At 34.5% G+C, this 12,888-nt stretch overlaps 1 protein-coding gene across 1 annotated transcript; it reads left to right on the forward strand.

The window, feature by feature from the left end:
- The first annotated feature begins 600 nt into the window (after nucleotides 1-600).
- On the forward strand, nucleotides 601-1,650 carry LOC128982383 (uncharacterized protein DDB_G0286591-like). The gene has a single exon (XM_054401340.1). The coding sequence runs from the start codon at nucleotides 601-603 to the stop codon at nucleotides 1,648-1,650; it is 1,050 nt and encodes a 349-aa protein (XP_054257315.1).
- The last annotated feature ends 11,238 nt before the right edge of the window (nucleotides 1,651-12,888 follow it).

Consider the following 12,888-nt stretch of genomic DNA (forward strand, 5'->3'; position numbering starts at 1 on the left):
AGACAACCCTCTAAAAAACAAAAAAACCCTCTAAATAACAAGACATCTCTCTAAAAAACAAGACATCCCTCTAAATATCAAGACATCCCTCTAAATAACAAGACATCCATCTATATAACAAGACATTCCTCTAAATATTAAGACATCCCTCTAAATAACAAGACATACCTGTAAATAACAAGACATCCCTCTAAATAACAAGACATCCCATCTAAATTACAAGACAACCCTCTAAAAAACAAGACATCCCTTAAGACATTCCGCTAAATATTAAGACATCCCTCTAAATAACAAGACATCCCTCTAAATACCAAGACATCCCTCTAAATATTAAGACATCCCTCCAAATAACAAGACAACCCTTTAAAAAACAAGACATCCCTCTACCATTCATCCAAGATGGCGCCTACTAGATGTGGCTCGGCTGATTGCAAAAGAAATATTACGAAGAACAGTAAATGTATCAAGTGTTTTGGATATTGTCTGTCGTGGTTTCACATTTCGTGTGCCGGGCTATCAAACGAAGAGTTAAATATTTTTAAGGAGTTAGGAGATAAGGCTTTTTTCAAGTGTGATACGTGCCGGTCGTCATCCGCAACGATGCCGCCGCCGTCGTCTGCTCCCTGCTCAGCAAGTTCTGTGAAAAATGACGATGAATGTGATGTACCATATTCTGATGACTCATTTCAATCTCTCTCGGATAAAGTGTGCAATTTAATAATCACGCAAAATAAGATGAGTGAGCAAATTATGTTTTTACTCAGTGAAAATGACAAGCTGAAGAACGGACTGAAACACCAGTCTGAAATCATTGGTGATATCGTTTTTGACAAGTCTACTAATAACACGTATGCTAGCAAACTAAAATCACAGAATTTAAAGAGAGGTGAAGGTAGTATTCAAAATCTAACTTCCTTAAATTGTAATCTTATCGATAAGGATATTCTTAAACCTAACCCTAGTATGCTTGACAGTAATGAAAATGTCAACAACAACAACAACAACAACAACAACGTTGAACAGACAGCTAGTGACAAATCTGTTGTTAGTGGTCATAGAGTAAAAGAGTCGACTATGACGAGCTCGTTGCTTCGAAACCCAGAAGGCCGACCGACTACATCCAAGTCTGAATCTGCAGCAGCGGAGTCAAATAGGAGTGAGATGGCAGCTGAATCCGATTCGTTCCAGACAGTCTCCTATCGGAAGCGAAATATGCGTCGTGACTTTCAACAACATCAACAGAAGAGTCAGAATAATGGAGGCCGTGGCGTTGGAAATGTCAGTTACAGACAAAATCAAAACAATAACAAACCTAAATTTATTACTGGAAGTTCAAGTGCAGCTGATGGCGATAGGCTTAAAACTGCTGAAAAGAAGTCGTTCCTGTTTGTATCTAGGCTATCACCGGACACTGACTCTAAGGATTTGGAATCTTTCCTATTAGAAAAATTTAGCAATGAATCGTTTAAAGTAGAATCACTAAATTCTAAGTACCCGGAGGAATACTGTTCATTTAAAGTCACCATTCCTTCCAGGATTGACGAAGTAGTGTATAAACCTGACTTCTGGCCGAAGGGAGTGTTTGTGAACAGGTTTGTTGTCAAGAAATCTTTAAACTTACAGGACAAACGAGTTGTACCTCCAATGTGACTGACTTTGAAAACCAGGTAAGCACTGACGTAGCCAACCCTTGTGCACATATAATTGACGTAGGCCTAGGCCTAAACAATTTTAACTTCAATACCTTGCTATGGAACTGCCGTAATCTTTGTGACAAGGTCAACTACGTTGAAATATTTGCTAATGACGAAAACAGTGATGTTGTTTTTATTACTGAACATTGGCTTTTGGATTCTGACATAAAATCATTACATCTAGAAAACTTTACACTATGTTCAAGCTTTAGTAGGCCTCGGTTAGAAAGAGGAGGTTCAGCAATATTTATTAGGGACAACAAAGCTATTAATTGGTCTCCTGCGCCTATTATTACCAGTTTAGCCTTGGTAAATGTCTTTGAAATTAGTGCTCTCTTCCTAGACAATCCGAAGATTTTATTGGTGTGCATTTATCGAATCCCAGACAAAGACAATACTGAGTTATTCTTGCTCAAATTCGAAGAACTTTTAACTGTAACAGCATCCTTGGAATGTGATGTTCTTATAGCTGGTGACTTCAACATCGATGTTAAAGATAACGTATCTCACGTCTGTCAAGATTTTTGTAACTTAATTACAAGTTTTGGGCTCAACATTATGCTAAGAGACGAAGTAACTCGACCCAGCCTTTTAAATATGCTTGATGGTTCGTGCATTGACAATTATGTAACCAATTTGCATCCCTCGAGGTGGAAGGCTACTGTTATTCCGACTACGGCGTCTGATCACTACATCGTAAGTTCATCTATGTGTTTGGACTTGGCTCCTGCTTCCACACAGTCACATCCTCCGAGGTCCATGGGTGCGTTACAGTCCAGGCGCAGGGTGTCAGACAATAACGCTGGTGTTTTTTGTAATCATATCAAGGATACAAACTGGAATGAAATCTACAGCGTAGATGATGTAAATACTAAGATATTGTTATTTCTTAATCTAGTCATTATTTTTGTAAATTGTTGTTTTCCTTACGTTAGGCCAAGATCTGCTAAACCACGCAAACACATTGGTAATTGGTATACTGGTGAACTTAGGAAGTTAAAAGAAGAATGTTTGAATTATTTTTATCTAAGTAAAGATACTGGTTGTGAAGCTTTTAAGGTTAGGTACAAGTTATTAACTAAGATCTATAATAAGAAAGTAAAGGAAGCTAAGTTATTGTTCAATAACTCATGTATTTCTAATGCCTGCAACAAGCCCAGGGTAATGTGGAATATTATTAGAAAAAATATCTCAACAAATGAGCGCCCAGTTGTTATATTACCAGATGTTGATTCACCTTTAAACTCAGAAAATTTTAACTCTTTTTTTGTAAGTAGTATTAATGATATTGTTGATAACATTCCTGTTAGTTTAACCAGTGCCGATGAGTATATGTCTAGTGTTCCTTTGTGTAATGTTAAATTTGAATTTTGTGAGGTTTCAGTAGAATGTGTACATAAAGCTATTTTGTCTTTAAGCAGCAGCAGCAGTCTTGATATTTTTGGTTTAAGTTCTCAGATTCTAAAGTTTGGTAGTGATTATTTATGTGAAGTCATTGCACACATCATTAACTCCTGTATTACGGGAAAAACTTTCCCAGACAAACTTAAAATTTCTAAGATAGTGCCAATATTTAAAAAAGGGAATAGATTGGATGTTAGCAATTATAGGCCTGTGGCCTTGGTGCCCACTCTGTCGAAGGTCATTGAGAGGGTGCTTTCATGGCAAATAGTTAACTTTCTGGATTCAAACGGTTTGCTTTCGTGTGCGCAATTTGGTTTCCGCAAGCACCGATCCACTACGGAGGCGGTCTTAAATTACATTCAGGACACTCTAGAGGCCATGGAAAGAAAACAAGGTGTTTGCTCAAAATTTTTTGATCTCTCAAGGGCCTTCGACACTGTGTCTCACAGTGTTTTACTAGGCAAACTAAAGTCATTTGGTTTTTGTGATAATGCCGTGTCTTTGATTGAGTCATATCTGAGCAACAGATTCCAGGCTGTTTATTTCCAGGATTCACTGTCAGAGCTTAAACACACTCCCCACGGAGTGCCACAAGGGTCCATTTTAGGCCCCCTACTCTTCATTATTTATGTTAATGACTTACCTTTTAATGTCCAAAGTAATGATGTTTCATGTTTTATGTATGCAGACGACGTGTAATTGAATATCAAGTCTACTAAGTGTATGCAGGACAGTGTAATTTCTGAGTCTGTTAAAACAATGTCCGACTGGTGTAAGGCCAATAAGCTGTCTCTTAACGTAAACAAAACTCAAAATCTGGAAATGACCTATGGTAACTCTAAGAATTCTCAAACTCCAGTCAAATTCTTAGGTGTGATGATACAGAGCAACCTAAAATGGTTTTCCCATATTGATTTTACCGCTCCAAAACTCTCCAAAGGAATTTTTATTTTAAGAAATTTAAAATCAATTGTTTCTCAAGATGTATTGTTAACTGTGTATTTTAGTTATGTTCATTGCCATTTAGTATATAGTGCCATTCTCTGGGCTAATTGTAGCCATGCCAACATCTTGTTTGTTTTACAAAAAAGAGCCATTAGACTGTTAAGTAATGCTCCCCCACGTAGTCATTGTAAGCCTATATTTAAGAAATTGTCTGTGATGCCCTTAACCTGTATTTATATTTTTCAATGTCTGTTATATGTTAAAAACAACTGTGATATTTTACTTTGTAATAAGGATGTGCACAAGTATGCCACAAGGAATTGTAATAATTTAAGAATAGATCAGTGCCTTTATGCCACCACTCAAGCTAGCTTCAAATATACCGCTACCAAATTGTACAACAAGTTACCAGTTAAAGTTAAAAAGTTACCATTAAATGTTTTTAAAGTAGCCATCAAGAGAATTCTTCTAAAAAACTGTTTTTATAAAATAGAAGATTATTTTGCCTCAACCTTAGATTAGTTTTAAGTTGTATTATATTGTTGACGCAGCCTATACACTATTGTACTTTTCACAATTTGTGTCTATGGAATAAAGATGATTTGATTTGATTTGATTTGATTTGATTTGAAATAACAAGACATCCCTCTAAATAACAAGACATCCCTCTAAATAACAAGACATCCCTCTAAATATTAAGACATCCCTTCAAATAACAAGACATCCCTCTAAATATTAAGACATCCCTCTAAATAACAAGACATCCCTCTAAATATTAAGACATCCCTTTAAATAACAAGACATCTCTCTAAATAACAAGACATCCCTCTAAATAACAAGACATCCCACTAAATAACAAGACATCCCTCTAAATAACAAGACATCCCTTTTAAATAACAAGACATTCCTCTAAATAACAAGACATCCCTCTAAATAACAAGACATCCCTCCAAATAAAAAGACATCCCTCTAAATAGCAAGACATCCCTCTAATAAACAAGACATTCCGCTAAATATTAAGACATCCCTCTAAATATTAAGACATCCCTTTAAATAACAAGACATCTCTCTAAATAACAAGACATCCCTCTAAATAACAAGACATCCCACTAAATAACAAGACATCCCTCTAAATAACAAGACATCCCTTTTAAATAACAAGACATTCCTCTAAATAACAAGACATCCCTCTAAATAACAAGACATCCCTTTTAAATAACAAGACATTCCTCTAAATAACAAGACATCCCTCTAAATAACAAGACATCCCTCCAAATAAAAAGACATCCCTCTAAATAGCAAGACATCCCTCTAATAAACAAGACATTCCGCTAAATATTAAGACATCCCTCTAAATAACAAGACATCCCATCTAAATTACAAGACAACCCTCTAAAAAACAAGACATCCCTCCAAATAACAAGACAACCCTCTAAAAAACAAGACATCCCTCTAAATAAAAAGACATCTCTCCAAATAACAAGACATCCCTCTAAATAACAAGACATCCCATCTAAATTACAAGACAACCCTCTAAAAAACAAGACATCCCTCTAAATAACAAGACATCCCTCTAAATAACAAGACATCCCTCTAAATATTAAGACATCCCTTTAAATAACAAGACATCTCTCTAAATAACAAGACATCCCTCTAAATATTAAGACATCCCTTCAAATAACAAGACATCCCTCTAAATATTAAGACATCCCTCTAAATAACAAGACATCCCTCTAAATAACAAGACATCCCACTAAATAAACAGACATCCCTCTAAATAACAAGACATCCCTTTTAAATAACAAGACATTCCTCTAAATAACAAGACATCCCTCTAAATAACAAGACATCCCTCCAAATAAAAAGACATCCCTCTAAATAGCAAGACATCCCTCTAATAAACAAGACATTCCGCTAAATATTAAGACATCCCTCTAAATATTAAGACATCCCTTTAAATAACAAGACATCTCTCTAAATAACAAGACATCCCTCTAAATAACAAGACATCCCACTAAATAACAAGACATCCCTCTAAATAACAAGACATCCCTTTTAAATAACAAGACATTCCTCTAAATAACAAGACATCCCTCTAAATAACAAGACATCCCTCCAAATAAAAAGACATCCCTCTAAATAGCAAGACATCCCTCTAATAAACAAGACATTCCGCTAAATATTAAGACATCCCTCTAAATAACAAGACATCCCATCTAAATTACAAGACAACCCTCTAAAAAACAAGACATCCCTCCAAATAACAAGACAACCCTCTAAAAAACAAGACATCCCTCTAAATAAAAAGACATCTCTCCAAATAACAAGACATCCCTCTAAATAACAAGACATCCCATCTAAATTACAAGACAACCCTCTAAAAAACAAGACATCCCTCTAAATAACAAGACATCCCTCTAAATAACAAGACATCCCTCTAAATATTAAGACATCCCTCCAAATAACAAGACATCCCTCTAAATATTAAGACATCCCTCTAAATAACAAGACATCCCTCTAAATATTAAGACATCCCTTTAAATAACAAGACATCTCTCTAAATAACAAGACATCCCTCTAAATAACAAGACATCCCTCCAAATAAAAAGACATCCCTCTAAATAGCAAGACATCCCTCTAAATAACAAGACATCCCTCCAAATAACAAGATATCCCTCTAAATAACAAGACATTCCTCCAAATAACAAGACTTCCCTCCAATTAAGAAGACATCCCTCTAAATAACAAGACATCCCTCTAAATAACAAGACATCCCTCTAAATACCAAGACATCCCTCTAAATATTAAGACATCCCTCCAAATAACAAGACAACCCTTTAAAAAACAAGACATCCCTCTAAATAACAAGACATCCCTCTAAATAACAAGACATCCCTCTAAATATTAAGACATCCCTTCAAATAACAAGACATCCCTCTAAATATTAAGACATCCCTCTAAATAACAAGACATCCCTCTAAATATTAAGACATCCCTTTAAATAACAAGACATCTCTCTAAATAACAAGACATCCCTCTAAATAACAAGACATCCCTCTAAATATTAAGACATCCCTCCAAATAACAAGACATCCCTCTAAATAACAAGACATCCCTCTAATAAACTAGACATTCCGCTAAATATTAAGACATCCCTCTAAATAACAAGACATCCCTCCAAATACCAAGATATCCCTCTAAATATTAAGACATCCCTCCAAATAACAAGAAAACCCTTTAAAAATCAAGACATCCCTCTAAATAACAAGACATTCCTCTAAATAACAAGACATCCCTCTAAATATTAAGACATCCCTCCAAATAACAAGACATCCCTCTAAATATTAAGACATCCCTCTAAATAACAAGACATCCCTCTAAATATTAAGACATCCCTTTAAATAACAAGACATCTCTCTAAATAACAAGACATCCCTCTAAATAACAAGACATCCCACTAAATAACAAGACGTCCCTCTAAATGACAAGACATCCCTTTTAAATAACAAGACATTCCTCTAAATAACAAGACATCCCTCTAAATAACAAGACATCCCTCCAAATAAAAAGACATCCCTCTAAATAGCAAGACATCCCTCTAAATAACAAGACATCCCTCCAAATAACAAGATATCCCTCTAAATAACAAGACATTCCTCCAAATAACAAGACTTCCCTCCAAATAAGAAGACATCCCTCTAAATAACAAGACATCCCTCTAAATAACAAGACATCCCTCTAAATACCAAGACATCCCTCTAAATATTAAGACATCCCTCCAAATAACAAGACAACCCTTTAAAAAACAAGACATCCCTCTAAATAACAAGACATCCCTCTAAATAACAAGACATCCCTTTAAATATTAAGACATCAATTCAAATAACAAGACATCCCTCTAAATATTAAGACATCCCTCTAAATAACAAGACATCACTCTAAATATTAAGACATCCCTTTAAATAACAAGACATCTCTCTAAATAACAAGACATCCCTCTAAATAACAAGACATCCCTCTAAATATTAAGACATCCCTCCAAATAACAAGACATCCCTCTAAATATTAAGACATCCCTCTAAATAACAAGACATCCCTCTAAATATTAAGACATCCCTTTAAATAACAAGACATCTCTCTAAATAACAAGACATCCCTCTAAATAACAAGACATCCCACTAAATAACAAGACATCCCTCTAAATAACAAGACATCCCTTTTAAATAACAAGACATTCCTCTAAATAACAAGACATCCCTCTAAATAACAAGACATCCCTCCAAATAACAAGAAATCCCTCAAAATAGCAAGACATCCCTCTAAATATTAAGACATCCCTTCAAATAACAAGACATCCCTCTAAATAACAAGACATCCCTCTAAATAACAAGACATCCCTCTAAATAAAAAGACATCCCTCTAAATAACTAGACATCCCTCCAAATACCAAGACATCCCTCTAAATAACAAGACATCCCTCTAAATAAAAAGACATCCCTCTAAATAACTAGACATCCCTCCAAATACCAAGACATCCCTCTAAATAACAAGACATCCCTCTAAATAACAAGACATACCTCCAAATAACAAGACATCCCTCTAAATTATAAGACATCCCTCTTAATAACAAGCATCCCTCCAAATAACAAGACATCCCTCTAAATAACAAGACATCCCTCCAAATATGAAGACATCCCTCCAAATATGAAGACATCCCTCTAAATAACAAGACATCCCTCTAAATAACAAGACATCCCTCTAAATAACAAGACATCTCTCTAAATATTAAGACATCCCTTCAAATAACAAGACATCCCTCTAAATAACAAGACATCCCTCTAAATAACAAGACATCCCTCTAAATAACAAGACATCCCTCTAAATAACAAGACATCCCTCTAAATAACAAGACATCCCTTTTAAATAACAAGACATTCCTCTAAATAACAAGACATCCCTCTAAATAACAAGACATCCCTCCAAATAAAAAGACATCCCTCTAAATATTAAGACATCAATCTAAATAACAAGACATCCCTCCAAATAACAAGACAACCCTCTAAAAAACAAAAAACCCTCTAAATAACAAGACATCTCTCTAAAAAACAAGACATCCCTCTAAATATCAAGACATCCCTCTAAATAACAAGACATCCATCTATATAACAAGACATTCCTCTAAATATTAAGACATCCCTCTAAATAACAAGACATACCTGTAAATAACAAGACATCCCTCTAAATAACAAGACATCCCATCTAAATTACAAGACAACCCTCTAAAAAACAAGACATCCCTTAAGACATTCCGCTAAATATTAAGACATCCCTCTAAATAACAAGACATCCCTCTAAATATTAAGACATCCCTCCAAATAACAAGACAACCCTTTAAAAAACAAGACATCCCTCTAAATAACAAGACATCCCTCTAAATAACAAGACATCCCTCTAAATAACAAGACATCCCTCTAAATATTAAGACATCCCTTCAAATAACAAGACATCCCTCTAAATATTAAGACATCCCTCTAAATAACAAGACATCCCTCTAAATATTAAGACATCCCTTTAAATAACAAGACATCTCTCTAAATAACAAGACATCCCTCTAAATAACAAGACATCCCACTAAATAACAAGACATCCCTCTAAATAACAAGACATCCCTCTAAATAACAAGACATCCCTCTAAATATTAAGACATCCCTCCAAATAACAAGACAACCCTTTAAAAAACAAGACATCCCTCTAAATAACAAGACATCCCTCTAAATAACAAGACATCCCTCTAAATAACAAGACATCCCTCTAAATATTAAGACATCCCTTCAAATAACAAGACATCCCTCTAAATATTAAGACATCCCTCTAAATAACAAGACATCCCTCTAAATATTAAGACATCCCTTTAAATAACAAGACATCCCTCTAAATATTAAGACATCCCTCCAAATAACAAGACATCCCTCTAAATATTAAGACATCCCTCTAAATAACAAGACATCCCTCTAAATATTAAGACATCCCTTTAAATAACAAGACATCTCTCTAAATAACAATACATCCCTCTAAATAACAAGACATCTCACTAAAAAACAAGACATCCCTCTAAATAACAAGACATCCCTTTTAAATAACAAGACATTCCTCTAAATAACAAGACATCCCTCTAAATAACAAGACATCCCTCCAAATAAAAAGACATCCCTCTAAATAGCAAGACATCCCTCTAATAAACAAGACATTCCGCTAAATATTAAGACATCCCTCTAAATATTAAGACATCCCTTTAAATAACAAGACATCTCTCTAAATAACAAGACATCCCTCTAAATAACAAGACATCCCACTAAATAACAAGACATCCCTCTAAATAACAAGACATCCCTTTTAAATAACAAGACATTCCTCTAAATTACAAGACATCCCTCTAAATAACAAGACATCCCTTTTAAATAACAAGACATTCCTCTAAATAACAAGACATCCCTCTAAATAACAAGACATCCCTCCAAATAAAAAGACATCCCTCTAAATAGCAAGACATCCCTCTAATAAACAAGACATTCCGCTAAATATTAAGACATCCCTCTAAATATTAAGACATCCCTTTAAATAACAAGACATCTCTCTAAATAACAAGACATCCCTCTAAATAACAAGACATCCCACTAAATAACAAGACATCCCTCTAAATAACAAGACATCCCTTTTAAATAACAAGACATTCCTCTAAATAACAAGACATCCCTCTAAATAACAAGACATCCCTTTAAATAACAAGACATTCCTCTAAATAACAAGACATCCCTCTAAATAACAAGACATCCCTCCAAATAAAAAGACATCCCTCTAAATAGCAAGACATCCCTCTAATAAACAAGACATTCCGCTAAATATTAAGACATCCCTCTAAATAACAAGACATCCCATCTAAATTACAAGACAACCCTCTAAAAAACAAGACATCCCTCCAAATAACAAGAAAACCCTCTAAAAAACAAGACATCCCTCTAAATAAAAAGACATCTCTCTAAATAACAAGACATCCCTCTAAATAACAAGACATCCCATCTAAATTACAAGACAACCCTCTAAAAAACAAGACATCCCTCTAAATAACAAGACATCCCTCTAAATAACAAGACATCCCTCTAAATATTAAGACATCCCTCCAAATAACAAGACATCCCTCTAAATATTAAGACATCCCTCTAAATAACAAGACATCCCTCTAAATATTAAGACATCCCTTTAAATAACAAGACATCTCTCTAAATAACAAGACATCCCTCTAAATATTAAGACATCCCTTCAAATAACAAGACATCCCTCTAAATATTAAGACATCCCTCTAAATAACAAGACATCCCTCTAAATATTAAGACATCCCTTTAAAAAACAAGACATCTCTCTAAATAACAAGACATCCCTCTAAATAACAAGACATCCCACTAAATAACAAGACATCCCTCTAAATAACAAGACATCCCTTTTAAATAACAAGACATTCCTCTAAATAACAAGACATCCCTCTAAATAACAAGACATCCCTCCAAATAAAAAGACATCCCTCTAAATAGCAAGACATCCCTCTAATAAACAAGACATTCCGCTAAATATTAAGACATCCCTCTAAATATTAAGACATCCCTTTAAATAACAAGACATCTCTCTAAATAACAAGACATCCCTCTAAATAACAAGACATCCCACTAAATAACAAGACATCCCTCTAAATAACAAGACATCCCTTTTAAATAACAAGACATTCCTCTAAATAACAAGACATCCCTCTAAATAACAAGACATCCCTCCAAATAAAAAGACATCCCTCTAAATAGCAAGACATCCCTCTAATAAACAAGACATTCCGCTAAATATTAAGACATCCCTCTAAATAACAAGACATCCCATCTAAATTACAAGACAACCCTCTAAAAAACAAGACATCCCTCCAAATAACAAGACAACCCTCTAAAAAACAAGACATCCCTCTAAATAAAAAGACATCTCTCCAAATAACAAGACATCCCTCTAAATAACAAGACATCCCATCTAAATTACAAGACAACCCTCTAAAAAACAAGACATCCCTCTAAATAACAAGACATCCCTCTAAATAACAAGACATCCCTCTAAATATTAAGACATCCCTCCAAATAACAAGACATCCCTCTAAATATTAAGACATCCCTCTAAATAACAAGACATCCCTCTAAATATTAAGACATCCCTTTAAATAACAAGACATCTCTCTAAATAACAAGACATCCCTCTAAATAACAAGACATCCCACTAAATAACAAGACGTCCCTCTAAATAACAAGACATCCCTTTTAAATAACAAGACATTCCTCTAAATAACAAGACATCCCTCTAAATAACAATACATCCCTCCAAATAAAAAGACATCCCTCTAAATAGCAAGACATCCCTCTAAATAACAAGACATCCCTCCAAATAACAAGATATCCCTCTAAATAACAAGACATTCCTCTAAATAACAAGACTTCCCTCCAAATAAGAAGACATCCCTCTAAATAACAAGACATCCCTCTAAATAACAAGACATCCCTCTAAATACCAAGACATCCCTCTAAATATTAAGACATCCCTCCAAATAACAAGACAACCCTTTAAAAAACAAGACATCCCTCTAAATAACAAGACATCCCTCTAAATAACAAGACATCCCTCTAAATATTAAGACATCCCTTCAAATAACAAGACATCCCTCTAAATATTAAGACATCCCTCTAAATAACAAGACATCCCTCTAAATATTAAGACATCCCTTTAAATAACAAGACATCTCTCTAAATAACAAGACATCCCTCTA

The sequence above is a fragment of the Macrosteles quadrilineatus genome, unplaced genomic scaffold, assembly GCF_028750875.1.
Source record: "Macrosteles quadrilineatus isolate MER2022 unplaced genomic scaffold, UCM_ALF_1.0 Scaffold_233__1_contigs__length_150701, whole genome shotgun sequence".
NCBI classification, from domain to species: Eukaryota; Metazoa; Arthropoda; class Insecta; order Hemiptera; family Cicadellidae; genus Macrosteles; species Macrosteles quadrilineatus.

Bases quoted from the DNA above. Each gene is read 5' to 3' on its own strand.
- LOC128982383 (XM_054401340.1), top strand. From the start codon at position 601: ATGCCGCCGCCGTCGTCTGCTCCCTGCTCAGCAAGTTCTGTGAAAAAT.